The 27,507-nt window shown below is 43.7% G+C and overlaps 1 protein-coding gene and 1 long non-coding RNA gene across 12 annotated transcripts in view; one reads left to right on the top strand and one right to left on the bottom strand.

Moving 5' to 3' along the window:
- The window catches only part of LOC130835575 (uncharacterized), a 35,253-nt gene extending 24,224 nt beyond the window's left edge, over positions 1-11,029 (bottom strand). Inside the window, exons 1-2 of the long non-coding RNA XR_009048984.1 lie at positions 10,864-11,029; positions 6,666-6,742 (exon numbers count right to left, since the gene is read on the bottom strand). This is a non-coding gene — a long non-coding RNA (uncharacterized LOC130835575). The remainder of the gene's footprint in view (positions 1-6,665; positions 6,743-10,863) is intronic.
- SCMH1 (Scm polycomb group protein homolog 1) overlaps positions 1-27,507 on the top strand; it is a 191,779-nt gene that overhangs the window by 160,006 nt on the left and 4,266 nt on the right. For all 11 annotated transcript variants that reach the window (XM_057707185.1, XM_057707191.1, XM_057707195.1 and 8 more), the window contains 3 exons: positions 8,516-8,716; positions 10,536-10,727; positions 21,639-21,833. In XM_057707185.1, coding sequence (XP_057563168.1) covers positions 8,516-8,716; positions 10,536-10,727; positions 21,639-21,833 — 588 coding nt within the window. The remainder of the gene's footprint in view (positions 1-8,515; positions 8,717-10,535; positions 10,728-21,638; positions 21,834-27,507) is intronic.

Genomic DNA, 27,507 nt, shown 5'->3' with positions numbered 1-27,507 from the left:
ATTTTCATTTAGTTAAAAATGTTTTTAAATTTCTCTTGAGATTTCTTCTTTGACCCATGTGTTAGTTATTTAGAAATGTGTTGTTTAAGCTCCAAGTATTTAGGGAGTTTTCACTTATCTTTCTGTTAGTGATTTCTGATTTAATTACATTGTGGTCTAAGAACAGACATATTGTATGGTTTCTGTTCTTTTAAATTTGTTAAGGTGTGTTTTATGGCGCAGAATGTGATCTGTCTCGGTGAATGTTCCATGTGAGCTTGAGAAGAATGTATTCTGCTGTTGTTGGGTAAAGTAATCCCTAATATCAATTATATCCAGTTGATTGATGGTGCTGTTGAGTTCAGCAGTATCTTTACTGCATGCTGAATCTGTCCATTTCTGATAGAGGGATGTCGAAGTCTCCAACTGTAATAGTGGATTCATCTATTTTTCCTTGCAAGTTCTATCAGTTTTTGCCTCCTGTATTTTGATACTCTGTTGTTGGGTACATACACTGTCTTTAAGGATTAATATGTCTTCTTAGATATTTGACCTTTATATCATGTAATGCCCCTCTTTATCTGTGGTAACTTTCCTTGCTCTGAAATCTGCTCTGTCTGAAATGAATATAGCTACTCCCACTTTCCTTTGATTAGTGTTAGCATGGCATATCTTTCTCCATCCCTTTACTTTTTAATCTATATGTGTCTTTATATTTAAAGTGGGTTTCTTATAAACAACATAGAGTTGGGTCTTGTTTTTGTGATCCAGTTTGAGAATCTCTTTCTTTTAACTGGTGTATTTAGACCATTGACATCTAAAATGATTGTTGATATATTTGGATAAGTATCTACCATAATTGTTAGTTTTCTACTTTTTTGCCCTTGTATTTTGTTCCTGTTTTTGTCTTCCACTCTTTTTCTGCCTTGTGTGGTTTTAACTGAGCACTTGATTGCATTTTTTTCTCCTTTCTTAGCATATCAGTTATATTTCTTTTTTAACTTTTTTAAATGATTACCCTGGAGTTTACAACATACATTATAACTAATCCAAGTCTATTTTCAAGTAACATTATAAACTTCACAGATATAATATATAATTCCTCTTTTCAATCCTTTGTATGAATACTGTCATTCATTTCACTTAGACATAAGTATATTTAAGTCTGTGTGTGTGTATATATATATGCATAAGCATACACAAATACATTGTTGCTATTTTTATTTTGAACAAACTGTTACCTGTTAGATCAGTTAAGAATGAGGGGACTACCCTGGCGGTCCAGTGGTTAAGACTTCGCCTTCCACTGCAGGTGGCGCGGGTTCAGTCCCTAGTTGGGGAGCTAAGATAGCCCACATGCCTCATGGCCCAAAAACAAAAACATAAAACAGAAGCAGTATTGTAACAAATTCAATAAAGACTTTAAAAATGGCCCTCTTAAAAAAAAAGAATGAGAAAAATAAGTTCTTATTTTGCCTTCACGTATTCCTTCTCTGATACTCTTCTTTGTGTAGAGCCAAGTTTCTAACCTATGATATTTTCCTTCTCTGTAAGGAATTCCTTTAACATTTCTTGCAAGACAGATCTACAGGCAGCAAACGCCATCAGTTTTTCTTTGTCTGAGAAAGTTATTTCAACTTCACTTTAATTTTTCAAGGTACAGAATTCTAAGTTGATGGGTGTTTTCTCTCAACACTTCAAATATTTCACCCCATTTTCTTACTCACATGGTTCCTAAGGATGTAATTTTTTAATGTTGCTCCTCTATAGGTAAGATGGTTTTTTTCCTCTGAAATCCGTCAAGATTTTTTATCTTTGATTTTCTTCATTTTTGAATGTAATATGCCTAGGTGTAGTTTTTTTGGTTTGGGGTTTGTTTTTGTTTTTTGTTTTTTTTGTCATTTATCCTGTTTGGTGTTCTCTGACCTTCCTGGATCTGTGCTTTGGTGTCTGACAATAATTTGGGGAAATTCTGTCATTATTGCTTCAAATATTTCTTCTGTTCCTTTCTTCTCCTTCTGGTATTCCCGTTATGTGTATGTTACTCCTTTTGTAGTTGTCCCACAGTTCTTGGACACTCAGTCTATTCTGGATGGAGGCTTTTTTTTCAGTTTTCTTTTTTCTTTGCTTTTCAGTTTGGGAAGTTTCTGTTGAGATTCGTCAAGTTAAGTGATTCTTCCCTTGGCTGTGTCCAGTGCACTAATTGAGCCCATCAAAAGCATTCTTCATTCCTATTACAGTGTTTTTGATCTTTAGCATTGATTTTTTACTCTTTCTTAGAATTCCCATCTTTCTTCATACATTGCCCATCTGTTTTTTTTTTTTTAATAAATTTATTTATTTATTGGCTGTGTTGGGTCTTCATTACTGCGTGCAGGCTTTTCTCTAGTTGAGACCAGTGGGGGCTACTCTTCAGTGTGGTGCATGGGCTTCTCATTGCGGTGGCTTCTCTTGTTGGGGAGCACAGGCTCTAGGCACGTGGGTTTCAATAGTTGCGGCACATGGGCTCAGTAGCTGTGGTTCACGGGCTCGCGAGCACAGGCTCAACAGTTGTGGCGCATGGGCTTAGTTGCTCTGTGGCATGTGGGATCTTCCCAGGCCAGGGATCGAACCCATGTCCCCTACATTGGCAGGTGGATTCTTAACCACTGTGCCACCAGGGAAGTCCTGCCCATCTGTTTTGCATGCCATCCACTTTCTCCATTAGAACCCTTAGCATATTAATCATAGTTGTTTTAAATTTTTAATCTAATAATTCCAACATCCCTGCTATGCCGAGTCTAGTTCTAATGCTTGCTCTGTCTCTTCAAACTGCATTTTTTTGCCTTTTAGTATACCTTGTAATTTCTTCTTCATAGCCAGACATAATGTACTGGGTAAAAGGAATGGTTGTAAATAAGCCTTTAGTAATATAATGGTAAGGTATGGGGGTAGGAGAAGTATTCTTTGGTTCTATGATTATGTCTCAGTCTTTCGGTGAGACTGTGCTCTTGGACTGTGAACTTTACCAGTGGTTCTTAGTCCCCCTCACCCACTTTAGATGGAACAGGATGGCTGGAGGGGGCTGGAGTTGGATATTTCCCTTCCCCCAGGTAGGTTAGGCTCTGATCAAATCCCAGCAGGTTAAGTTCTGGTAAAATTATTTCTCCTGAGGGTAGGCCTTGTTAAGAAGGACAGAATGCTTATTTTTAAATGGCTCCTTCCCACCCCATCCCCCTGCTGGAAGCATGAGGGGGTTTTTCTCCAATATTCGCTGTGAAAACCTGGTCGAGCTTCTGGAGGTAAAACTCAAAAGAGTATGGGACTCCCCACCCCATGAGTGGATCCTCCCTGGAGTTTTTAACTCTTAGACTTGTTCCCACTGGGCTTCCAGCAATTCATCAATTATAGTTTAGGTTTTCCTACCTCTGCACTAGTTCCTGTGGAGGTTTCTTTTTAGTAAATTGTGATTCTCTGTATTCACCAGTCTGTCTCTTGGTGGGGGGCAGCAGTTTGCCCTGTGACCTCACTTGTCTGATGGATCTAAAAAGGATAGTTGATTTTTCAGTTTGTTCAGCTTTTTACTTGTCAGGTTGAAGTGGCTACTTCCAAGCTCCTTACATGCTGGACCCTTCTCTGAAATTTTTTTACAGCCTCTAATTCTGATTTCATGGTTGCAGTAGAAAACCAAAACATGACAATATACAAAAATATCTTTATGACCTTGAGATTGGGAAGGATTTTTAAAGTAAGACAATAAGCATAAATTATAAAAGAAAAAGTATATAACCTTTATATTGCTGGAAAAGGTAATATCAGTATATTCAACTATATTAAAATTAAAGCAGGGACTTCCCTGGTGGCGCAGTGGTTAAGAATCTGCCTGCCAATGCAGGGGACACGGGTTCAATCCCTGGTCTGGGAAGATCCCACATGCCACAGAGCAACTAAGCCCGTGTGCCACAACTACAGTGCCTGCGCTCTAGAGCCCTCAAGCCACAACTACTGAGCCCATGTGCCACAACTACTGAAGCCCACGTGCCTAGAGCCTATGCTCCATAGCAAGAGAAGCCACCGCAATGAGAAGCCCACACACCACAACAAAGAGTAGCCCCTGCTCACCGCAACTACAGAAAGCCCGCATGAAACAACGAAGACCCAACGCAGCCAATACATACATACATAAAAATTAAAGCAGAGGCAGCTCATCTCTCTTCCACATAGCATCAGTTGAGGTGATTCAACTGGGGCTGTAGGATCCACTTCCATGATGATTCATTCATGCGGCTAACAAAATTGGTGCTGGCTGTAGTTCTTCTCTGCACCAATGTCTCCAAAAGGTAGCTTGCGCTTCCTCACACCAGAATGACTGGATTCCAAGAGCAAGTGTCCCAAAAGACAGGAAGTGGAGGCTACCATTTTCTTAAGGCTTGAGCCCCAAAATTAACAGAGCATCATTCCCATCATATGCTATTGATCAAGCAGTCACAGACCCCAGATTCAAGAGAAGGGGAGTAGACCCCACATCTTGATGGGGGGAGGGCCAAAGAATTATGGACCATATTTTAAAACCACTTCAGTCTACTTTCTGGACATAAGTTATTTACATTTTTCCCACTTGGGAAATTTATTCTTCCCCTTGCAAGATTCCCCATTAAAGTTCTCATCCCTTTACAACATCAGGCTCCAGATCTAGGATCTCATTATTTAAAGCAGACCCAGGTGCAGATGAGACCTCTCAGGTGCAGTTTCTCAGCTCCTTGAGAGTAGTTCTTCTCAAACTGAAGACCTGTGACCTAAAGAAACATGTTTTCTGCTCCCCACATACCCAGCATACAGTGATGGGATAGGCATAGGATAATTTATAGATACACTCATTCAAAGGGGAAAAAAAACTGGAGGCACATAGCAGTCACTGGTTTATAGAAATTCTGAAATCCAGCTGGGCATATGTTGCCAGTTCCTTAATCAGATCCAGTACTACTTACCAGGAGTTGTTTCCATGGCTCTTTGGTTTTGTCCTCTGAATCATTCTTCCTTTTCCATTAGAAACCTGAGGTTGCCTTCTCGGTCTTCTTCCTGATTGTAAAAAGCTGGGAGTCCAAAGAATTCTTTTTATTTTGTATCATCTCTGTCCCTTTTAGTCTGAGCTGGCAATGCTTCTGCCAGAACGATTCTCTTGGAAACTTGAGAATGGAAGCCTAAAACGTCTTGATGAGGCTGTCAGTAAGGGCTTAAAGGAAAGTGAGGAAAATCTTACTGGAAGATGGAGGACAGGAGACACCTGCTAGGTAGTGATGGAAAGTCTGATAACACTGTTACCTGCAGTAACATGGGACTAGTAAATGTACCTGATGAACTCAGTGAAATATAAGGAGATTTCCAGACAAAATAATGAAGTGCCACCTGGCTTCTCACTGCCTATGATAAAAACGTAAGATGAGAGGGATGAGCTTAAAAAAACATAACAAATAAAAAAGTCCAGGAACTCACAGTCTGGAAATGCTTCTCATTTCTGGTCTCTCCAAAAGGCAAATAATTCTAAATCAAGAAAGAGTCAAATCCAGAATGGGACAATAAAAATCTTTCGTTAAGATGTCAGAATGATTTAAAACTATGCTTCCTAGACTCTTACAGACCAAAAGGCCCTCTAAAAATCTTAAGGGCAAGTCTCACAGAGTCTCTGTCTTAAACAATAAGATTTTTAAGAATATCAAGGGCATTGTCTCACAGCAGCTGTACAGAAAGCCCAAAGTAGAGAAGGTCTTATCTTCAAGAGGTTGTGATTGTGGCTTTTGGCTAATGAAGTAAATTTCAGTAGTGTTCACTGAAAACCCCCCAACTTTCATTCTGGCGGAAGCATTGCCACCTCAGACCAAAGATGTTACAAAATGAACAAAAGTCTTTGGACCCCGACCTTTTACAGGCTTCTATTCAAGGCCCTTTCAGCTTCACTCACATTCTTTTTGTGGCCTTTTATGCTTCTTTCTGCTTCCCAGTCCCAAAGCCAATGTCATGTGTGTTGGGCTTTTGTTACTGCAGCACCCTATTTCTGGTACCACAGTCTGTTCCAGTAATCTTTTGCTGTACAACAAACCACTACAAAACTTCATGGCTTGACATAGTGTGGGCATTGCTGGGTGGCAGCAGCTGGTCTCTCTTCCCTGCAGTGTCAGCTGTGGTGGCTTGACCAGGACTGGAGGATCTACTTCCACCACAGGGCTGACGGGTTGGCTCTGGCTGTCAGTTTCTCTCCATATGGACCTCGCCACAGTGTGGCTTTGCCTCCTCATACATGGCATTTGGGTTCCAAGAGTGAGTGTCCCAAGGAAGAAGAAGTGGAAACTGTCAGTTTTTTAAGCCCTGGGCCCAGAACTGACACAATGTCATTTCCACCATAGCTTATTGGTCAGGTATCACAGAGATCAGTGGGAGGAATGTCAGAGGATCTGGGAGCTTCAGTCTTTGGAAAGTGTTATCATTTGCCCTTTATATTTCACCCTTTAATCCATGTAGAATTTCTATTTTTTAAATCACTGAACTGGTTATACTTTTTCTTTTTTGTGTGTTTTAATTAAGTAAAATTTACATACAGTAAAATGTACATATCTCAATATACAATTTGATGAGTTTTAATTAATGTAAGCACCGATGTAGCCACAGCCCCAGTCAAAATAAAAGTCATTTCTACCACCCCTGGAAGTTACCTTGTGCTTCCTTACAGTCAGTCTTCACGCTCACCTTTATTCTGACTTCTGTCACCATCGGTTAGATTTTCCTGTTCCTGAAGTTAATACATAAGTGGAATCAGACTGTGTGTACTCTTTTGTATTTGGTTGTTTTCACTCAAAATAATGTTTTTGAGAAGCATTCTATCAATAGTTCATTCTTTTTTACTGCCAGGTGGTATTCCAATACATAAATACACCACAATTTGTGTATCTGTTCTCTTGTTGATAGACATTTGGGTTGGTTCTCGTTTGGGGTTATTATGGCTAACCTGCTATGAGCATTTAAATAAGTGTCTTTTCACAGACATATGTTTTCATTCATTTTCATTACTCTTATCTCTTTGAGTTCCTGCATTTTATTTGTTTTATTTTCAATGAAAGAGTCATAATATGGCATGGAAATTCTAACTATTTCTTAGGAGACTTCAGCCAATTCTTCTTTTATTGTCTTCCTTCACACCCACCTGCAGGGGCCATTCTTGGGCCTTTTGTGAATTATGAGATGGAACAGCTTGGCTCTCATCATTCCCCACTCTTGGTTAAGGATTCAGCTTTCTTGGGTCTGCTGAGTCAGTTGCTACTTTGCCAGCTTCCAGAATTTTAAGTTGTCTCCTTTCTTTTTATCTGGCTCATTTTTGTGGGTTTTAAGAGAGAAAAGGGTTAAATGTGTATTTCAATTCATCTTGTTTACCCTTTTCTTTCTTCTCCTTTCTTTCTTTTTCAGCCATCAACTTCCACATCCTGCCTCTCTCTTTTTGTTTTCTTCTCTCCATCTTGCTTCCCCTTAGATTTAAAATGATGAAGGTGGAAGGGTCCTTGGAGAACATCTGACTCAGCCCCTCCATTTGGTGGATGGCAAACCTGAGGCCCAAAGAGGGCAGCAGTCTGTCCATCCACAGCCCACACAGTTACTGCCCTTATCTTTTTGCCTTTAATAACAAAAGAGACTTTTTGCCCTCCTGCCCTTCAGTTAGTGAGCCAGGACAGTGTGAAGAAGCAGCGTACCCCCTACTCAAGTAGAAGCCTAGAAGTGAGGTCAGCAGAAAGAATGCCATAGTTGGCCAGGCAGCTGCAGGTCCTCTCTTGAGACCAAGAAGCAAGTCTAAGCAGGACTGCCTCTTTCTTCTGTGCTCGCCCAGCTTCTACCCTAGCACAGTGCCAGGGGTGGGGGTGGGGGCGGGGGCAGGGGTTGCAATTAGGAAAGTGCCCAGCTGTCTTGACAGGAGAAACTACTGAAACAAACAAATATATAGATGGGACCCTCAGGCCCTTTGCATGTTTTTCTTTATTCCAATTTTTTCTATTTTCACTACTTTTTTTGAGCCTGAGTGTTGATGTAGAAGATAACAAAGGGACTGTAAGGCCCAGAATGGAAAGCCAAGTGACTGGTGGTTTGACCAAGGCCAAACACACACAAGCACACTCTTGCTAATATTACCATAGCCTCACAGCTCCGTACACAGAGCATGTAAGAGATACCAAGAATACGTAAGGCAACCGAGGACTGAAAATGAAAGTACATACATCTGCAAAATTGCTTAGATTTTCTTTTTGGTGTACAGAAGACAAAAGTGCAAGTTCTGTGCCTTGGCTGGTCTGGGCAGTTCTCCCAGCAGGCTGCGTTCCCAGAGCTTTGGTCATGCAATTTGGGCTGGCAGCAGCTGGGCACAGCCACCCTCTACCCCTCCCACAGTGTTTCACCAGCTTAGCAGCTGGGAATCCTGTAGAGACCAGAGCCCAGGGTATGAAAGACGAAGAGAGTACTGTTCTCTGACTTCTCTATCCTGGATACACTTTAAGCTGCTTTGGTTCTTTGTCTCCTGCAGTTTGTATTTACTTGAACAAGAATGGCAGCACAGGCCCCCACTTAGATAAGAAGAAGGTCCAGCAGCTCCCTGACCATTTTGGGCCAGCCCGAGCCTCCGTGGTGTTGCAGCAGGCTGTGCAGGCTTGCATCGACTGTGCTTATCACCAGAAAACCGTCTTCAGCTTCCTCAAACAGGGTCACGGTGGAGCAGTTATCTCAGGTAAGCGCCCTTGAACTGGTACAGCTCCTAGCCAGAGGGGCAGGCCTTTTCAACTGGCTGATTTCTAGCAAGGCATTCTGATTTCTACTTCACACCTAGGCTCTGGAGAAATATGAAAGTATTCCATTCCTCAGAGAGTCCTCATTTTCGGTTCCCAGAGCCCCTCCAGGTCTTGTGCATATCATGCTGCCAAGTAGAATGCCCAAGCAGACTCTGCTTGACTGAGTCTCTAAACAGACTCCCCTCCTGTCTATCTGCCTAACCTCTCCCTTATGGAAAATATATCTCTGTGTTGCTTTAAAGATGCTCAGAAGAAAAAATCCAGAGGAGGCTGTATTGTGGCAACAGAAGAGTTTCTCCAGACTGCCACAGCCTCCTAGCTGGCTTTAGGGAACCACAGAAGTCTCCTCTCATTCTTTTGACTCCTTAGCTTCCCAGTCCTAAGCCAGCCCTGATACAGGGGAGTTGAATCCCAGGGCAGAGTGGGAAGAATCATCCCTCTCTTTCCTGCTATAAGAGTTTGAGTCACTTGCACAGTGTGTGGTTTTTTGGTTTGTTTGTTTTCACGGAGAACAGTCACTTCTACTGTGCCCTCGTTCTGTTTAAGTTTTCCTGAGTCCAAAACCCCATTCTCTACCCACCAAACCTATGAGGACTTGACCTAGAGCCTGTCAATCTTAACTGTACACTACCCCATAATCTCCTGCCCTCTAACCAATTGCAGTTTCCAGCCTCAGGAAACCCAGCTGACATGGAAGACCCCATAAATACCACAAATGGAGTCTTTTAGCAAGCATTCATTGAGCCCTTACTATATGTCAGAGGTTATTGCCAGACACTGGCCAGAGGAAGGGAAGAAAAGAAGATGACATGTTCAGGCTCCGCCCTGATGGAAAAGAAAGACTAGCTCACAGCTAACTGTGGGAGGTGTTACAACATGTGAGAAATGCATGCTTGGTGGGGTGCGGGCCTGGACGAGGGAGTAATTGGCTACATGGAGGACGGGGGCAGGCAGGGAAGGAATTGCTATAAAAGGCTGAAAACTGCATGGAAATAGAGCCTCCCTTTCCTTCTGAGGCTGAGGCTTCTGCCTGGCCTCTCCTTTGCTTCTGTGCAGCAGTCTGCAGGGACCCAGCCTTCTTTACCACTTTTCTTAGCAGCTTTCACCCACGCCTTCTCTAGGGTTCTTCCTCTGCCCCAGAATTGGTTCCTGAGAGTGACATATCTCCCACTTCCTTGCTGCCCTCAGAGACAGAAGCAGAGGCCTTTTGCATGTTGGACTATACAGATATGTTTTGAGTAGAAATAGGGAGTTTAAAAAAAAACAACAGGCAGGGAATAGTTCCAAATGTTGCTGAAATTCTAGTCGCCCTTATCCAGATCAGATTGTACACCTCAGTCATTCCAGGCAGTAGCTGTATTCTCCTTTTCTGCGCAGCTTCTCTGTTCTTGGGCAGTTTTTATGGAAATGGAAACCTAAATGAACAGATTTCCTGGAGGAGGCCCAGCCAACTGATGGGGCAGATAGAATTATGTTCACAGTTGTTTCACAGGCTGAGTAAAATCATTCCAGAGCCCCAGGTGCAACAGACCCGCCCTGGCCACTCCCATTATTGCAAGCCCTTTGGAGTTGGAGGCAAAAATCAAACCCTCAAGGGAGGGAGGAGAGGGGAAGGGAAGGAGGGAGGAAACCTGGGCACCAATTGCCTCTGTGTAACCAGGTAAGCCTGAGGCAAGCAGTGGGCTGGAAGACTCCTGCCCAGTGGCTGCGCTGTGCTGATGAGCTGACGTGCTCGGCCCTGTTTACTTAACTCCTTAGCCGTGTTTGACCGCCAGCAGCACACCCTCAACCTCCCAGCAGTCAACAGCATCACCTACGTCCTCCGCTTCCTGGAGAAACTCTGCCACAACCTTCGCAGTGACAATCTGTTTGGCAACCAGCCCTTTACGCAGACTCACTTGTCACTCACCACCACAGAGTACAGCCACAGCCACGACAGGTACCTACCAGGTAGGAGCTGGGATGGGGTCTGGGCTAAGAAAGGGGGGCAGGGTAGTAGCAGTAGCAGCAGCGAGGGCCCAGGGCCAGCCTTCAGACCTGCTAGCCTGGCACCTACCACCCCGAGATCTGGTTTTCTGTCCCTTACCTTTGCCATGTCTGGCACTTTTTGTTCTCCTCTCGTCTTTACTCTTTCTTCAGGATTTTGTCTCCTATCTCTAGGATTAACCGTCTTTCCTCTGGATTTTTAATCGCTAAAAAAAAACGATGGCTCACCATTCTAAGCTCCAAACTACATGAGGAGCCACTGTGAAGTCACAGGACATCTCCCAGGGTGAATCTGGCAGCAAAGGCCTAACATAGAACTCCCTTGGCAGTGGGAAGGTTTAGTCTCAGGCTACAGATTGAGAAATTTGCTCCCTGGTGATTGGCCCTCCACTCTTTCCTTTGGCCCGTGGCCCTAACTCCTCAGCACCGCCAGTCTAGCAAGTCAGTTCAAGTTCCTGCTGTTTCTAACTAAGCTGGAAAATAACTTTCTTAGTTAACTAACATACCAGACCCACAACGGGAAAGCAGATGCCACGTGGCCAGATCAGTGACTAAGCACTTCTGAGAGAGGGTTGAGTGAATGGAACTCGGCATCTCTAATCTGGACCGCAGGACACAGAGCAACAGGGAGGGAAGGAAAGCTCGATCTTAAACGTAGCAAGGTAGGTCATTTTGGAGAGAGGGAGGAAAGGCCCTTTCAAAGAGTCCTTTGGACCATGTCCTGGCCAGAGGAATAGAGAGGCAGTGCTATCAGTGCTGGGGCTGTGCTGCCTGTTGATGGGGGAGCCTAACTCTAAATGGTAGTCCCTTCTGAGCTGCACAAGTCTTGTTCCCTTATTGCTTCCTTGTTATCTCTTCACCATTGTCAGAATCAGTCCTGATAGAAGCGGCACTTCTGGAAAATGTGCTAGGGAAGTGACTGTTCACCCAGCACCCACCCCTCATTGCCTGTATCTGTATTTCTGCACCTAAACAAGAATTGCTTACACGACTGGCGTGCAGGGCAAAAAAATACCTGAATTTTGGATGCTCCTTCTGGGGGCCCCACCATCTGGTCCTTGCAGACATATCTGTGACCCTCTCCCCGACCCTTTTCTTCAGAGGGAACTCCTCATCTAACCTATTCTAGCTTGCTTGTTTTCAGCATCAGACTCTCTGAGAACAGAAAAAGGCGTTCTTACTTGTAGTTAGGATATTGCATTGGGAGTCTGGGCTAGGCCTGGTGGAGTTGGTGCAGACAAAGGCAGGTTGTTAAATATCCCCTGCTGCTGGCATTCAGGAACTCTGAGCGGCACTAAGATAGTTAAAGTTAGCCCTACCTGATTCTGGAAGAGTGGATGCACGAGAGAGGATAGCATGTCCATGAGTGTAGCTGCTAGTCTAAAGAGAGATTTCTCAAAGAAACAGGAACTCAGAATTCTTAAATGGAAGAACCAAGAGAAATGCTGGTAGCAGCATGCAGAGGTTGGGAGGAATATACATCATGGGCCTGCAGTCATGATAATAGTTTGGGACTGGGGCATGACCTTTCCTGGGAATTCTGTTCCAGTTTGTGTCTCTGATTCAACTACCAGATAAAAGGGAGGAGGCTTTAACCACTCTTCCTTCTTGCCTCACCAAATAAGAAGAGACAGACCAGGGTTATCATCTTCTACATCGGCTGCCCTCCTTCTCTTCCCTCTTTTTCAGACAGATTCAGCCAACTCTCTGTGCTCTCCTATGCTCTCTAACCTCCATTTCTCATAGTGGGTGCTCAGCAGCTTGGCTGCTCTCACCCTAGTTTCTGTTTGCTTCCCTGAAATGTTTTACCTCTGCCCAGACAAACCAGAGCATTGCCTAGATTTCTAACTCTTCTGTGCTCCCTCACTTATCTTTTCTGCCTGCCTGCCTACCTACCTACCTCCCTGCCTGACTGACCCCTTTGCCCCACCTCTAATCATTTTTCCTTTCCTACACTTTTCTGATTAGCTACGCAAACCTCTGCCAAAGAGCTTGATCTGCATAAGGGCTTTCTTTTGCTTTGCCCTTTGGATCCGATGTTTATTACTCCCACCCTTCTGCCTGGCTACACACTTCTGCTAGTTCCACATCTGAAGATACCAGCTCTCTTATCCAGGAGCTTACCAGCACCCTCTTTCTTTCCTAGAGCCTGGTCTCCACACTACCCTACCCATTAGGGTCTTGGCCTAACTGACTACACATTTCCAACATAGCAAATAGTCACGAAGTATACATCCCATTAGGTTTCCTTACCTAAGTTGACAGTTTTTTCCTCCAGTGTTTTATTTTGAAAATTTTCAAACTTACAAAAAAGTTGTACAGTAGTACAGTGAGCAACCATGTACTTTCACCTAGGTTTGTCACTTAACTTTTTGTAGTATTTACTTTATCTATTTATCTGAGTATATATACGTGTGTGTCTGTATATTTTTTGTTTATATATTTATTTACCATTTGAGAGTTAACTGCAGATGAGAGACTTGATCCTTAAACACTTTTGTATATATCTCCTAAGAACAAGGAATATTATCATTCTCAAGAAGTTTAACGTTAACAAAATCTACTAGCTCGTACGTATAGTCCATATTCAGATTCCCTGAATTGTCCCAGTAATGACCTTTGTAGTTTTTTTTTTCCTAATCCAAGATCCAGTGAAGCGTGATCCACTGCATTTAGTTATCCTGTCTCTTTAGTTTTCTTTTATCTAGAGCAGTTTTCCAGCCTTTTTTATATACCTTCCATGTTATGACATTGGCATTTTGAAGAATTCAGGCCAGTTGTTTTGGTTCAGATCATCCAACATTTATCAAATACCTACTCTGTGCTAGATCCTATACTGGACTCTGGGGAGACAGAGAAAACAGACTCAATCCCTGCTCTAAAAGAGTTCCCAGCTGAGAGGAAGATATAGGTAAACATATATGTAGTAAGAGCATGGAACCAAAGGTACTCTGGCCCAGCCACAAGTGATGAGCAAGGAGTAAGGTGAAAGAAGAGGTCAGGGGAGGATTCCTCAGGGAGGCAGTGTCAAATCAGAATTCCTTCTTCAGAACTGGGTCAAGTAAGAGGCCTATGAAAATTGAGTGAGAGGGAGCTCTTTCTGGTCCTCTAAAAACTAATGGTATTAAACAGGAGATTGTATTAATTTATCTGGTCCCAATGACTAATAATCTTAGCTGTAATTGAAATCCACCTAGCATTCACCTCTGGGCCTGTTGCTTCCTCTCTGCTGAAGGAAGTGCTTCATTTGTCCCACGACAATGAGTTCCTAGTGCCTGTCTTTCCAGTTGCTATCCAGGTCTTCTAAGCTGGTTATAAAGTGGTTCTCCTGACAAGACCCCAAATTTCACAGAATAAAAGCCAAATAAGAAAATTTCTTAGGATGCCCCTTCATCCTCACACAAAGTTTCCTCATAGAATTGTCAGAGTTTTAAGATGACTCAAATGTTTATATTAATCAAAACTGTAGTGCTTCCATTATTCGGTCAATCAGTCAACCCAGTATGTATTGACTGCAGGATGCCAGGCTCTGATTTAGGCATAGAGGGTTCCATTGTAAACTGGGAGTCAAGGTTGTTACACCCACGGAGTTTACAGCCTGGTAAAGAATACAAACAAATGAGCAAATTAATTTATGGTGATGAGTGCTTTAATAAAGGAACAAGTTCAGAATTCAAGAGTTCAAATCCAGTGTGTCAGGGAAGACTTTCCAGAAGAAATGATATATAATCTTGGACCTGAAGGAGTAGAATAGTGAGGTAAAGATGCCACAGACCTGAAGAGATGGAGGAGGGGAATGATGAAGAAAGTTCTTGTTGACTGAGCATGTGAGACTGAGGGGCAAGAGGAAACGTGACTTGTTTCAGAGGAACTGAGTGTTCAGTACCACTGAAATATAAAGTAGAGAAGAAGAATGTGAGCAGTGAGGTTGGAGTGGTAGCAAAGGCCCAGGCAGAAAAGGTCAAATTGACCAGGTTACAGACTTTATATCATTGAGCAGCGAGGACCCACTGAAATATTTAAAGCCATGACTGTGTTATGGAAATAACAATCAGATTTGTGTTTTTGAAAGCTCAGTCAGGATACTTGCTGTGTGGGAGAATAGTTGGAGTGGGGCAAGAGGTAGGCAGGGGAACCAGTTGGAGGTTTTTGAATTGTACAAGGCCTCCTACATTTGGGGATTGTCCTTTCCTTTGATATCCAAATCTAAATCAAATTAAGTGAACCCCCATCCCACGTAACCCAGGATGAGATTACATTTTCCTCATAGTAGTCCATACTTCTAGCTCAGAATTCCTGCTTCTGAGTCAGTTCTTAATCCCTTTTTCCCATCAGTGCCTGTAGCTGATGGTCTCGCCTGCAGTGCTTTGCCCCAACCATTTGATCCAGCTCCTCATCCTTCATTTCCCTAAGGAAAAACTAACACAAGGCTGTTAAGTGTAATAGACTTGTACTGAAGTTTTGGGTGGAAAGAAAGATAATTACCACAAAGAAAAGGAAGCAGTTTAACATTTTTGTTTTAGTGTTTATCGGATGTTATGGCAAATACCTTACTGGCCTTTTCACCTTAGACCTCTGCCTCCTGCCATTTTCTGGGACCCACTCTAGATTTGGAGGAATTCCCTTTTCCCTCTGATTTCTCAGTTCCCTCCATCCCATACCTTCTCCCTTCCAAGCTATCAGCAGGCAACTCCAAATTAATTTACGGTGCGAAATAATTTTGTTTGCTTTTGTCCCAGCTTTCCCCTTCTACACAATGCCCAGACCTTGCCTTTCATACCAAAAGTACCATTAGTGTAATTATCTAAATGAAAGAATCATCTAGCCCAGATGCATGCTTTCAGCAACTCAAAGAACAAAGGGAAAAAACTGTGGGTAGAGAGATTTGTTCCATCTGTTCTATGTTCCCTTTTTCCTTTTTTCCACCTTCCTGTGGATTAATCCAGTTTTTTAATGATTCTATTGCATTTCTTTGGTTGGCTTGTTAGCTATAGCTCTTTGTTATTTTAGTGGATGCTTTAGTTTGTATTATACATTTTTTTTAACATATCACCATCTACTTTAAAGTAATAATCATATCCCTTTACATATAGTATAAGAACCTTAAAACAGTGTACTTCTCACCTCCTGGCCTTTATGCTAGTGTGATTATACATTTTACTTTTACATATATTATAAATCCCACTTTACATTTGTTATTATTTTACTTTAAACAGGTAATTATCTTTTAAAGATTTTTTTCAAATAAGGAAAAATTGTTTTATATTTACCCTTTTATAGTTACCATTTCTGCCACTCTTCATTCTTTAATGTAGAGCCAGATTTCATACCATCATCTTCTCTCTGCCTGAAGGGCTTTCTTTAACATTTCTCATAGTCATGTCTACTATAGTTGAGTTCTTCCAGCTTTTGTAGCTCTGAGAAAGGTCTTTTTTGCCTTTGTTTTTGAAAGATACTTGTGTTGAGTTTAGAATTCCAGGTTGACTTTTTTGTTGTTCAGCATGCTAAAGATGTGGCTCTGTTGTCTTCTGGTGAGCCTTGTCTCTGGTGAGAAGTCTGCTGTCATTCTTATCTTTGGTCTCCTGTATTCATCTTTTTCCTCTGGATGCTTTTTAGGTTTTCTCTTTGTCATTGATTTTAAGCAATTTGATTGCGCTGTACTTTGGTGAGGTTTACCTTTTGCTTCTTGTGCTTGGGATTCACTGAGCTTCTTGGATATGTGGGTTTGTCGTTTACATCAAATTTGAAAAAATTTCTGCCATTCGTTCTTCATGTATATTTTGTCACATCTGCTTTGGGGATTCCAATTAGACATATATTAATCCTCTTGAAATTTTCCCACAGTTTACTGATGCTTTTAAAATTTTTTTTTTAGCCTTTTTCTGTGTTTAACCTTGGGTAAACTCTACAGCTATGGTTAAGTTAGTTGATCTTTTCTTCTGCAGTGTCTAATCTGCTGTTAATCCATCCCATGTGTTTTTCATCTCAAACATTGTATCTTCATTTCTAGACATTCAGTGTAGGTCTTTTTATATCTCCAGTGTGTGCTTAACCTGCTCAGTCTTTGCTTTACCTTCTTAAACATATGAAATATAGTTATAATCACCTTTGCAGTACTCTGGCTTATGAACTTTAATAGCTATGTTCTACCTGGACTCTCAGCTCCATCTTCTCAACTCAGGGAGATCACTGGGCACCGTCTGATCTTCCCCTCCCTGCACTGTAGCCTGGAAGCTCTCCAGACAGTAAGCTGAAAGCAAGCCTTAGGGCTCATCTCATTTGTTTCCCCTCTTTCAGAAATCTCTATTCTGTACTATCTAATTCCCAGTGTCTGAAAACTATTTTTTTATGTATTTTGTCTTTTCTTTTAGTTGTTTCGAGCAGTAGGGTATGTCTGATCCTTAGCTAGCAGTGCAAATCCAGAATGTGTCTTGAATCCATGTATATCTTATCATCTGTACTGCCTTCACCATCATCCTCCCTCTCTTGGCCTGAGAGATCCTTTCTGGCCTATCTGGTCCCCTTACTACCTCTTGTGTTCCTCCTTGGTCCATTATCTATTTAGTAGCCCAATGGTCTTCTTAAAGCATAAATTAGATTATGGCACTCCTTCACTTAAAACTCTTTAGTGGTGTTCTAATGCACTTTTAATGAATCCAGATGTCTTACTTTGGTTTGTAGTGTCCTGCATGATCTGGCCCCTGCCTACCTCTCCAAATTCATCTCTTTGTTCCCTACATTTTAGCTATGCTGTTTTTCCTCATTTCGCTGAATATTCCAAGCTGTTTCTACCTCAGGGTCTTTCTCTGTGTGACCAGGCAGCAGCCCCTAACCATTGCACCAGGGAACCTACAGCAGATCCTTTCCCATGATCCTACCTAAACCAAGTCAGTTCCTTAGCCCTTCCCATAGAATTCTCTGCATGTGGGGAGTATCCTGGGTCCTGGACCACATTCTTATCCTTTGTAGTTTTTCTTAGAAATCAAATGTTTAGAAAATGCTTTAGGGTTCATTTAGGGGCTTCATTGAACCCTAAAACCAGGCACACTCTCTGGCACACCTCCACTTGGACTCTTCTTCAGAGCACAGCTTAATCATCAAGTTGTCAGGGGGGCCTCTTAGGGTTGCCTCATCTAAAAAAAGGTCCCCCTGTTATATTCTGCATTAATTCTCCATTCCTTCCTTCGGAATATTTACAATAGTTTCTACTTTTTATGAGCTTGTATTTTGTCATCCTCCCCACTAAATTAAATATTCCATGAGGGGAAGGGTGATATCTATCTTTTTCACCATTCTCAGTATCCATCACCCTAACTGTCCCATAGTGTTTAATATTTGTTGAATGAAAGGACACTTAGTAGAGGATGTGGGACACCAGAGAAGGATATTTTTTTAACATGGGATAGACTTAAGTTTGTCTTAAGCACACATAAGAACTGTGCTAGCCTCTGAGTTCTGTATTGGTATAAGAAGTTTCTTAGATCCACAGCTGTAGTTGTTTCTTGATTATTCAGTTTACTCCCATGAAGGAGAAAGCATGCTTCTGAGCATAGAATCCTTGAATCTCAGAAGCAGAAACAGCTCTAGAGATGATCTAGTATCTAGCCCAGCAGACAAATGTGGTCATCTGACATCTGCTTAAATACCCCTTAATAATATGTTGCTCACAATCATCTTTGGCAGTCAGTTCTGTTGTTGGACACTTCTGATTACTAAAATGCCTTTCTTTTTTAGCTGAAATCTACCTTCTTATAACTCCTGCCCCGTGTCCTACTTTCTGCCTTCCAAAAAAACAAACCTACCTCCAGCCCTCTTCTCTACTCATGACTGCCTTTAGGATCTTTGTCTCCCCTGACTTTTCTCCAGACTGTATATTCCCAGCCTCTTTCTCCTTTGCCATGAATTCTAGGCCTCTCACCACCATTCTGGTCATCTTCCACTGGGAACTCTAGTTTTTAAGGTCAGCCTCGCAATGTAATACTCAGAAGATCTTCTCACTGAAAATAACCGTATAACGGCAAGGTCCTTGTCTGTGATTACTTCTGCACACCCCATACCTAGCACAGTGGCTGGCACACAAAGGGTGCCCAACAAATGTTTGTTGAATGAATGAATGAATGAGCTCCCTCTCATGCTGATTGTTCTCATGTCTCCAGCATTCAACGGTAAATTTAATTCCATTGAGGTTAAGGGAGTTCATCTCCATTTTATAGAGGCACAAGCTGAATCCCAGAAAAAAGGTGGTGATCATTGACTAATGACCATGCCAGAAATAGAACTCAAGTGTTCCATCCCCAACTTCTGATCCCTGGGCCAGTAGTTTCAAAGTTTGTTTTGTTTCAGCAGTGGAACTCCTTTTTTGCAAAGGTGAGATTATATGAAACTCTGGTATATAAAAGTTAAAACCAAAGCTGTTTTGACAAAAGCTGGGATGAGGCCAGGAACTGGGAGTTCTGCAGGGCTCTGTGGAGCACACTGGGAAAGCATTGCAGTCTTCTGCCCTGGCATCATCCTGCTGAAGGCAGCCAGGGCCTCATTCGATCAGCTTTAAGCAGACTAGGACCTCTCAGAGCCTTGGGCATGGTGCATCATTTTTCCTCTGCACCTCACCAGGATGAGATTTAATGACCTTGCCTAGTCCAAGTGCCACTGGGCAAGATCTTTGGACCCCTCAACTCAGAATCCAGATTTCATTTACCATTCTTAGCGTTGCCAAGAGAAGAGACACTTACTGATTTTGCATCAGCATCTGGTGAGCCCCTGGCATTGTCACCATAATTATAGTTCACATCTGTTAGCTCATGTGAAATAGGTGGTACTATCCCCAGTCTTTGCTGAGTAAAATGAGTACTAGAAAGATGAGATTATTACTGTGCTGATAAACACGGAAACTAGATTTCATATTTTTCTTGAGCCTTTGCAGAGAACTTCGGTTTACCACTCTAACTCTGAATGAAGAATAAAATACAACTCCTCGCCTTTCTAAAGTCCATCCCATTCTATTTTCTCATTTGATGTTCTCAGCATGATGAAGGGTGAGTTTTCCCCACTTTATAGACGAGGAAACTAGTACTCAGGAAGGACAGACATCTTGCCTTAAATCACATACCTAGTGAAAGGCAGGAGCCCAGAAGTAGAACCCAGGCATCCTGTTTCCTGGATTGGATTCCTGTCTTTGTCTCAAAGTGGGACATGGTTGTAATCTTCTCTCCTGGAAAACGGGAATCTGAAACCTCACCTGCAGAAATGGGGTGGGAATTGGTTTAGGTATCCTGGAGCCTCAGAGACGTCTCTCTTCAGAACCCTTTCTAGGAAAGGGCTTCATCAATTAAATTTCCTGAGATATGGATGAATAGCTGTCTCATGCTAGATTTGACTAAAATCCCATGGTTACAAAACAATTTTAGGTGAGAATTAGAAAGTAGTCCTAAGATCCTTAACCATTTTTTCAAAGAGGTCTTATCGTGTGCCAGGTAATTTCCTTGAATTTAGTGTTCATCAGAGGCCCTAAATGAATCTCAAGCATTATTTAAACACCTCACCTCTAAGAAAAACCCCAAAGGACAGTGTGATATGGTCCAGTACCCAAGACATCTCGCATAAGCAGAGAATGCAGGGGCCAGAGGATCTGATGTGGTGTGTGTAGAGCCCAGCCGTGAGAGGGAGTCTGCGTCAAGTTCTGTGGTGCAACGATTAGGGGCTGCTGCTGGGGGCTGGGCTGTGGCCTGGGTGCAGAAACATCAGGATGAGGTTCCCTTTACAGAGGCTTTCATAGCCATTCTCTCATTCATTCATTCATTTATTTATCTATTTATTTGACTGCATTGGGTCTTCGCTGCTGTGCGCAGGCTTTCTCTAGTTGCAGAGAGCAGGGGCTACTCTTCATTGCAGTGCGCAGGCTTCTCATTGTAATGGCTTCTCTTGTTGCAGAGCACAGGCTCTTGGCATGCGGTCTTCAGTAGTTGTGGCACACGGGCTCAGTAGTTGTAGCTCATGGGCTCTAGAGCGCAGGCTCAGTTGTTGTGGCACAGGGGCTTTAGTTGGTCCACGGCACATGGGATCTTTCTGACCAGGGCTCGAACTCGTGTCGAACTCGTGTCCCCTGCATTGGCAGGCAGATTCTTAACTGCTGCGCCACCAGGGAAGTCCATAGCCATTCTCTTTTGATGTTCACAAACTCCTTGGAGGAGAGGGGCCTCCCATGTTATAGATTAGGAGACTGAGGTTCTGAGGAAGCAACTGCCCTGCTGAGTTGCAGAGTCAAATTCTAATCCCGATTCTGGGCTCTCACTACTATACAACCCCAGCTTTCTTAGAATGTTTCCATAAAACAAGGCAAATATGAAAGTAGGGAGGGAACATAGGAGCAGATCCTTTGCAGACAGACCTTTAGCCAGGCGTCAAGAAGCATTTCGGAGATGTCCTGCTGGCTGAGGGGGCCGACTTCTAAAGTACCCTCCTCTAAGCAAATGTATCTCTTCTTTAGCACCCCTGTTCCCTGCTCTAGCATCTTGTGTGTTAGGGCAGCCTCTTCCTAGAATAGCTTGCTTGCTTGCTTGCTTGCTTGCTTGCTTTTTTAAGGTTCTCCTTATCAGAAAAAGCCTAAGACATCCAGACCAGAAGAAAACTCAGAGACCATCTAGTCTCAGAGGAAAAGTCTCTGAGGAGATCCAAGTCCAGAGAGTGGCACTGGGCTTGACTAAGGCCACCTAGTGAGAGCCAGAGCCATGACTGGTACATAGGCCTCCTGTGACCCAGCCTGCGGCTCTCTATTTTGCTGCCTCTTACTCCACCCAAACAGATTCCTGGGAGCCAGTGCCCTGGCAGTCCTTCCAGGCTAGTCCCTGCTCTAACTCTGGTTTTACTGTTTTCCAGGTGAGACCTTTGCCCTGGGAAATAGTCTGGCCCGGTCCTTGGAGCCACACTCAGACTCAATGGACTCCACCTTGAACCCCACAAACCTTGTCAGCACCTCCCCAAATCTTCGAAATCCTGGGTACCGGCCTTTGCTTCCATCCTGTGGCCTCTCACTGAGCACTGCCTCGGCTGTGCGCAGGTTCTGCTCCAGGGGTAAGCCTTTCAGAGTTCTGGCTCTCCTGCCCTCTCTCGTTCTTTCCTCCTTTCCTTCCTGAATCCCTGGGAGGCCAGAAAGGACTTAACTCTGTTGCCCCCGCCTGGAAGTTAGACTGGGGTCTGGGTTACTATTGCCCCTGACTAGGCACCTGGGGAGCAACTGAAGCTCTGGGATTAGCTTAAAAATAATGGAAACTAAGAGTCAACCATCTAGAGCCAAAGGGACGGGGAAGGAGTCCTTCATTTATTCATGAGCCATTTATTTGAACCTGTCTGTGTTTGTCATGGTGACACAAAAATCAATCACTTCTTGTCCTTAAGGAGCTGAAAGTCTTGTGGGAGAGACAGACACTTAGATAGATAATTGTAAAACAACATCTTGAGTGTGACTACAGATACACTTTGGGTTGTATGAAAACTGTAAGAAGAAACACCTAACCCAAGCTTGGTACCCAGGGGAAGCTTCCTTGAGAAAGTGTCTGAGATTCTGAAGGTTGACTGTACAAATGTATCAGAGGTGGTAGGGGAGGGAGAGCTTTCCAGGGAAGAGAATACACATGGACAAGGGCAAAGGGATAAGAACTAACACAGATTGTACCAAGAACTACATGCATTTTGGTATCACTGAAAAACAAAATGTAATTCTGGGACTTCAAAGAGGAAAGCCTGGAAGGGTCGGGGGTTATATCGTAGAGGACCTTAAATGCCATGTTAAAGAGTTTGGAGTTGATCTTGTAGGTAATGCGAAGCTCTGGAGACCTTTACTTAGAGGCAAGACCTAAACAGGTTTGTGTTTCCAATAGATCATTGACTACTGTGTTGTAGGATTTGAGGAAGGACGAGACTAGAGAGACTACTTAGGAGGTTACTAGAATGGGCCAGACCAGAAATGACAAAGGTCTAGATTAGGGCAGTGGTAGAAGGTTTGTAGAGGAGAGAATGATTTGAAAACAAGTCTTCATGAGGTAAATTTAGTCAGATTTAAGGGTTGTGAGGAAGGAGTGGGAATGTCTCCCAGGTTTCTAGAAGGGGTAACTGGATAGATGGTAGTGCCATTCACTGAGCGAGGAAACCAACCGTAGAAGAGAAAGAAGGGGAGGGAGCCCCGGGTCATCTAGGTGCGACCCAGCAGGCAGTGGCTATGCAGGTCTGATCCTCAGGGAAAAGAACTGAGCTGAAGTTAAATATCTGGGAGTCATCAGCAGACAGATGGAAGTTGAAGCTGTAGGGTGAATGACACCCACCTCCCAGGACTATGTCTAGAATGAAAAGAACAGTTGACCAAAGAAGGAGTTCTGGGGACCAACAAAGTTCAGGAGGAGGGAACAGGAAGAGGATCACCCCTAGGGGACAAAGGAACAGTCAAATGTGAGGAAAAGCAGAAGAATTTGATATTGTGGTTGCCAGGGGTACAGAGAGTGTTTTAAGAAGTGTACAACCCGAAAACGTTCAGTAAAATAAGGACTGAGAAATATCTACTGGATATGGTGATTGGTGGTTAATTGGTGATCTTAGTAAGAGCAGCTTCAGTGGTGCTAGAGGGTAGTGAGGGCAGATTGCGGTGGGTGGAGATATCAAGGAGAGTTTGATGATAAAAAAGAAGGAGGTGACCTTCAAAAGAAGGTCTTCTAGAGTGGGCACACGCTGGGTATGTTTATCAGCAGACAACTTGAGCCTTCCAAGAAGAAGAAATTAAGACTATAGGAAAGAGGAGAAAGTAAGGCCTTGGGGGTGGTGGGAAGGATTGGGGATCAGTCTTAGGACAGAAGGAGGCACACCTTGCTCTCTGAGACTGGAGGGAAGATTGACGGTGGCCATGAGTGAAGGAGAGAGGGCTGAGTAGGGACAAGCTCCGGAGTGCTGGGAGACTGGACTAGCCATAAGGAAGACAGGAGGAAGTGGGTCAAGCAGGAGGGGATGGTTTGCAGGAAACACCAAAGGCCCAGCAATGCTAGGAGCTTGGAGACTAGTTTGCCAGTTTGCAAGAGCTATGGTTTTCTTCTGTGGTTCTTAGAAACCTAGTTGTGGGGTGAGAAAGAGAGTGTAACAGTTAAGGTTCTATGTTGAGCTTGCAAGGCAAGAGTGGGCGGGGAGTAGGGGAGCGTGTAATCAGTGGAGCTGGAGGAAGAGTGGTTTAAATCGTCAACACTGCATCTGGGCAGCGGCGGAACGAAGCAAGGCTGAGAGAAGGCTGAAGAATGGGGAGACTATAAGTTTGATGTGTAAAGATCTTTGTGATATAATGGTTATAGTGGACATATGTCCCAAGAGAGTCCGAAAGGTGGGAGGTTGGGGTCAGAGAGGGGGATGTTTAAAATTCTGAAGTGGATTTGTTCCAAGTGATGCAAGAACCAGACAATGACCTTGGCAGTAGGCATTTGAAGTAGAGTAGAGATGAAAGTCATTGGAAGCAAAGAAGTGGAATGGATTGCCTGTGAGGGTTGTGACAGGAATTGGGGTACAACAGAAGGTACTGAGTTAAGTACCCAAAAGTCTTCATTTAACAAAGAGCAGAAAGCCAGAGATGTATAGATGAAATTGATCAGGAAGAGCAGATGGTCAGTACACGTTTGGCCTCTGAAGAACATGAGCTTCCATCAGAGGATGGAAGCAACAGGGAGACGGGAGAATGCCATCTCCACACGCATTGTGGCCTCCCCCAGCCCAGGGTTGGGTGAGGTGTGAAAGAATAAGAAGACTCCATCAGCAAGGCCTGCCGTGGCGCAAGGGGTTCTCAGGAAGGCTGAGACAGGGAGAGGCGCCTGGGATGCCCCTGCCCCACCCTAACCCCAGCAAGGCCCCAGATGGAGCGGCATAAGGCGCTCTGAAGCAGAGGTGGGGCGGTGAGCGGGGCCCTGCCTTGAGGCTTCAGCCTCCTCAGCTCTCAGGCAGTCATGTCCCTCATGCACAAATGGAGGTGGCGATACCCCCCTGCTCTTTTCCCAGAAGCGTTAAAAGGATCAGATGGAAGCAAGGATATGGGGTCATTTTGGAAATTAAATCCTTCCCCAGGTATGAGGGGGTTACCATTATTGTTCTCTTCCCCAAAGCCCTGTTTCTGTTAGGAGTGCTTCTTTTTCTTTTTTTAACTTAATTTTTTTTTTATTGAAGTATAGTTGATTTACAGTGTTGTGCCAATCTCTGCTGTACAGCAAAGTGGTTCAGTTATACACGTACAGACATTCTTTTTTTATATTCTTTTCCATTATGGTTTACCACAGGATATTGAATATAGTTCCCTGTGCTTTACAGTAGGACCTTGCTGTTTATCCATCCTATATATAATAGTTTACATCTGCTAGTCCCAAACTCCCAATCCTTCCCTCCCCTCCATCCCCCACCTTGGCAACCACAAGTGTGTTCTCCATGTCTGTGAGTCTGCTTCTGTTTTGTAGATAGGTTCATTTGTGCCTTATTTTAGATTCCACGTATAAGTGATGTCATATTGATAGGCTGCTTCGCATGGCACTGGCCTCAGATGCCACTGTTGTGTCCCAGGCATCTCCACTCTTCCTTGGAATGCACTGTGAGTCTGTCGGCCAAGTCACGGTCTGAATCTCTTTTGACCCTGAAGATCCTCATAAAGCTATGAGAGAATTCTCTTTGGTCAGCCCTAGAATTGTTTCTCTCAAAGAATTTAGATGACAAGTCTGTATCCTCCCTTAGTTCATTGATCCACATGGTCAGGCGTCAGTTTGTTAGTCTGGCCTCTTGTGGACGTGCCCCACCTTCCTTAGTCATCCTCAGACTGAGACACTCTGCCTTCCGGGAAGAGTGACTGCCAGCTGTGTCCATTGGGAGGAGAGAGAGAACCCTGGTATAGTCTGTCTGCAGGAACGAAAATAGGCAAAGACAGACAGGGCACTGACTTCTCTCCTTCTTAGCTGTGTGGTCCTGGGCAAGTCACTTCACTTCTCTGGGCCTCAGTTCCCTCATCTCTAAACTAAAGATGATACTTCTTTCAAAAGCTATTTTAAGGGTCAAATGAGCTGACGATGCTGGGAGCTGTATGTATATCAGACCATCCTCCACCAAGTTCACCACTGCCACCTGGTCCAGCTATCTCTTGCCTGGACTGTTAAAGTAACCTCCTTTTCAAATGGTCTCTCTTGCTTCTGTCCTTGCCGAAAGCCTGTTATCAACACAGACTCTGAGAGTATAAGTTGGTTCGTGTCACTCCTCTGCTCAGAACCAACCTTCAGAAAGGCTAGTAGTTTGTCAGTGGTATACAAGGTCCTTTGTTATGTGCACCGCCACTCCTCTCGCCCCATCACATGCATACATACTCTCAGATGTTATTTCCTGCCATGTTCTCTTCCTTCACTCTGCTCTGGCACACTGGCCTCCATGCTAACCCTTAACCATGCCAGTCACTCTTCTGCTCAAGGTCCCTGCTCAAATGTCACCTCAGAGATGTCATTCCTGACACCATATAAATTAGCAACTTCCGGCCACCTGCCCTCATGGAGTGTATATTCTAATGGAGTAGGCTAACAGACCAACATGTAAATATAGAATAGTATTATATATATCAATGTATATGTGTATGTATTTATAATATCATTATATAAGTGTGTGTATAATTGTATGTGTTTGTGATTCCTAGCTCCCCTGGGTAGAGGAATTAGCTAAAGTGGTCCAGGAAGCTAAGATGGACACATTCATGTGTAGTGCCTTCTCTCTGCTCGCCATAATCTCTGAAGTTGGTTTCTCTCTCGGCATCACAGTGGACTTTTAGGGGAGGGAGAAGCGGCTGGCTCACACGGCCCTCTCCAACTTCCTGTCTACCACCCCCTGTAAAAAGCCTTTGGAATTTCTATGGCTATAATCACCCTGCTGGCTTCAGCACACTTCTCCCTGATCTGGTCAGTGCCCAGCTACAAGCGTGAGAGGTAATAGGCTTCAGTCTCTTCCCCAAGGAGCAAGAGGTGTGCCAAGCCAAGTGTGCTTTAAGTTTTAGACCTGGGACCCAGAATGAAGGAATATGGGAGAAGATCTTTAGTCTTTGCAAGACATAGTTGAAGAGTAGGGCCCTTCTCCTTTCACCGGTGTTTCACCTCTGACACTTAGCAGTTGACCAGGCATCTTCTAGGTGATAGGGATACAGACACAAGCAAGGCAAGGTCCCTGCCTTAAGACAGACCTAGTCTGGTGGGGGAGACAGAAAAATACACATGGAACTGTTATTAATACATATGATCATTCATTTGTTTAGCAGACGTTGTCCAAACATCTGCTGTGGCAGAGCAGGCACTCTGTCATGTGCCGTGAGAGGAAAACACTGTCCTCCTGTGTGTCTCCCTACGCTAGTACTGTCTTCAGCACCACTTCACTCCCCTTGCCAGACATGCAGGTCTCCACACACCAAGCAATTCTGCAGTGCCAGCTGGGCGTCTTGCAGTTTAACTCCGTTCTGACACTGGCTCCCTGGAGGAAGCATCAGATCCCATAGGATAAGGGCTCAGTCCCACAAGACTGACCCCCACCACCACCACCACCACTTCAGATGCCAGTTCAAAGTCCATATTGTTACCTGTGCTTCTGACTGACTGGCTGTAAATTAGAGATTCCTGTGATTCCTTCCATGGGCTTCATTAATCTGCTAGAGCATCTCACAGAGCTCAGGAAAACTGTTTACTCACTAGATTACCAGTTTTTTATTAAAAGGATA

Source organism: Hippopotamus amphibius, chromosome 1, assembly GCF_030028045.1.
Source record: "Hippopotamus amphibius kiboko isolate mHipAmp2 chromosome 1, mHipAmp2.hap2, whole genome shotgun sequence".
NCBI classification, from domain to species: domain Eukaryota; kingdom Metazoa; phylum Chordata; class Mammalia; order Artiodactyla; family Hippopotamidae; genus Hippopotamus; species Hippopotamus amphibius.
This window is presented reverse-complemented; position numbering and strand designations above follow the sequence as displayed.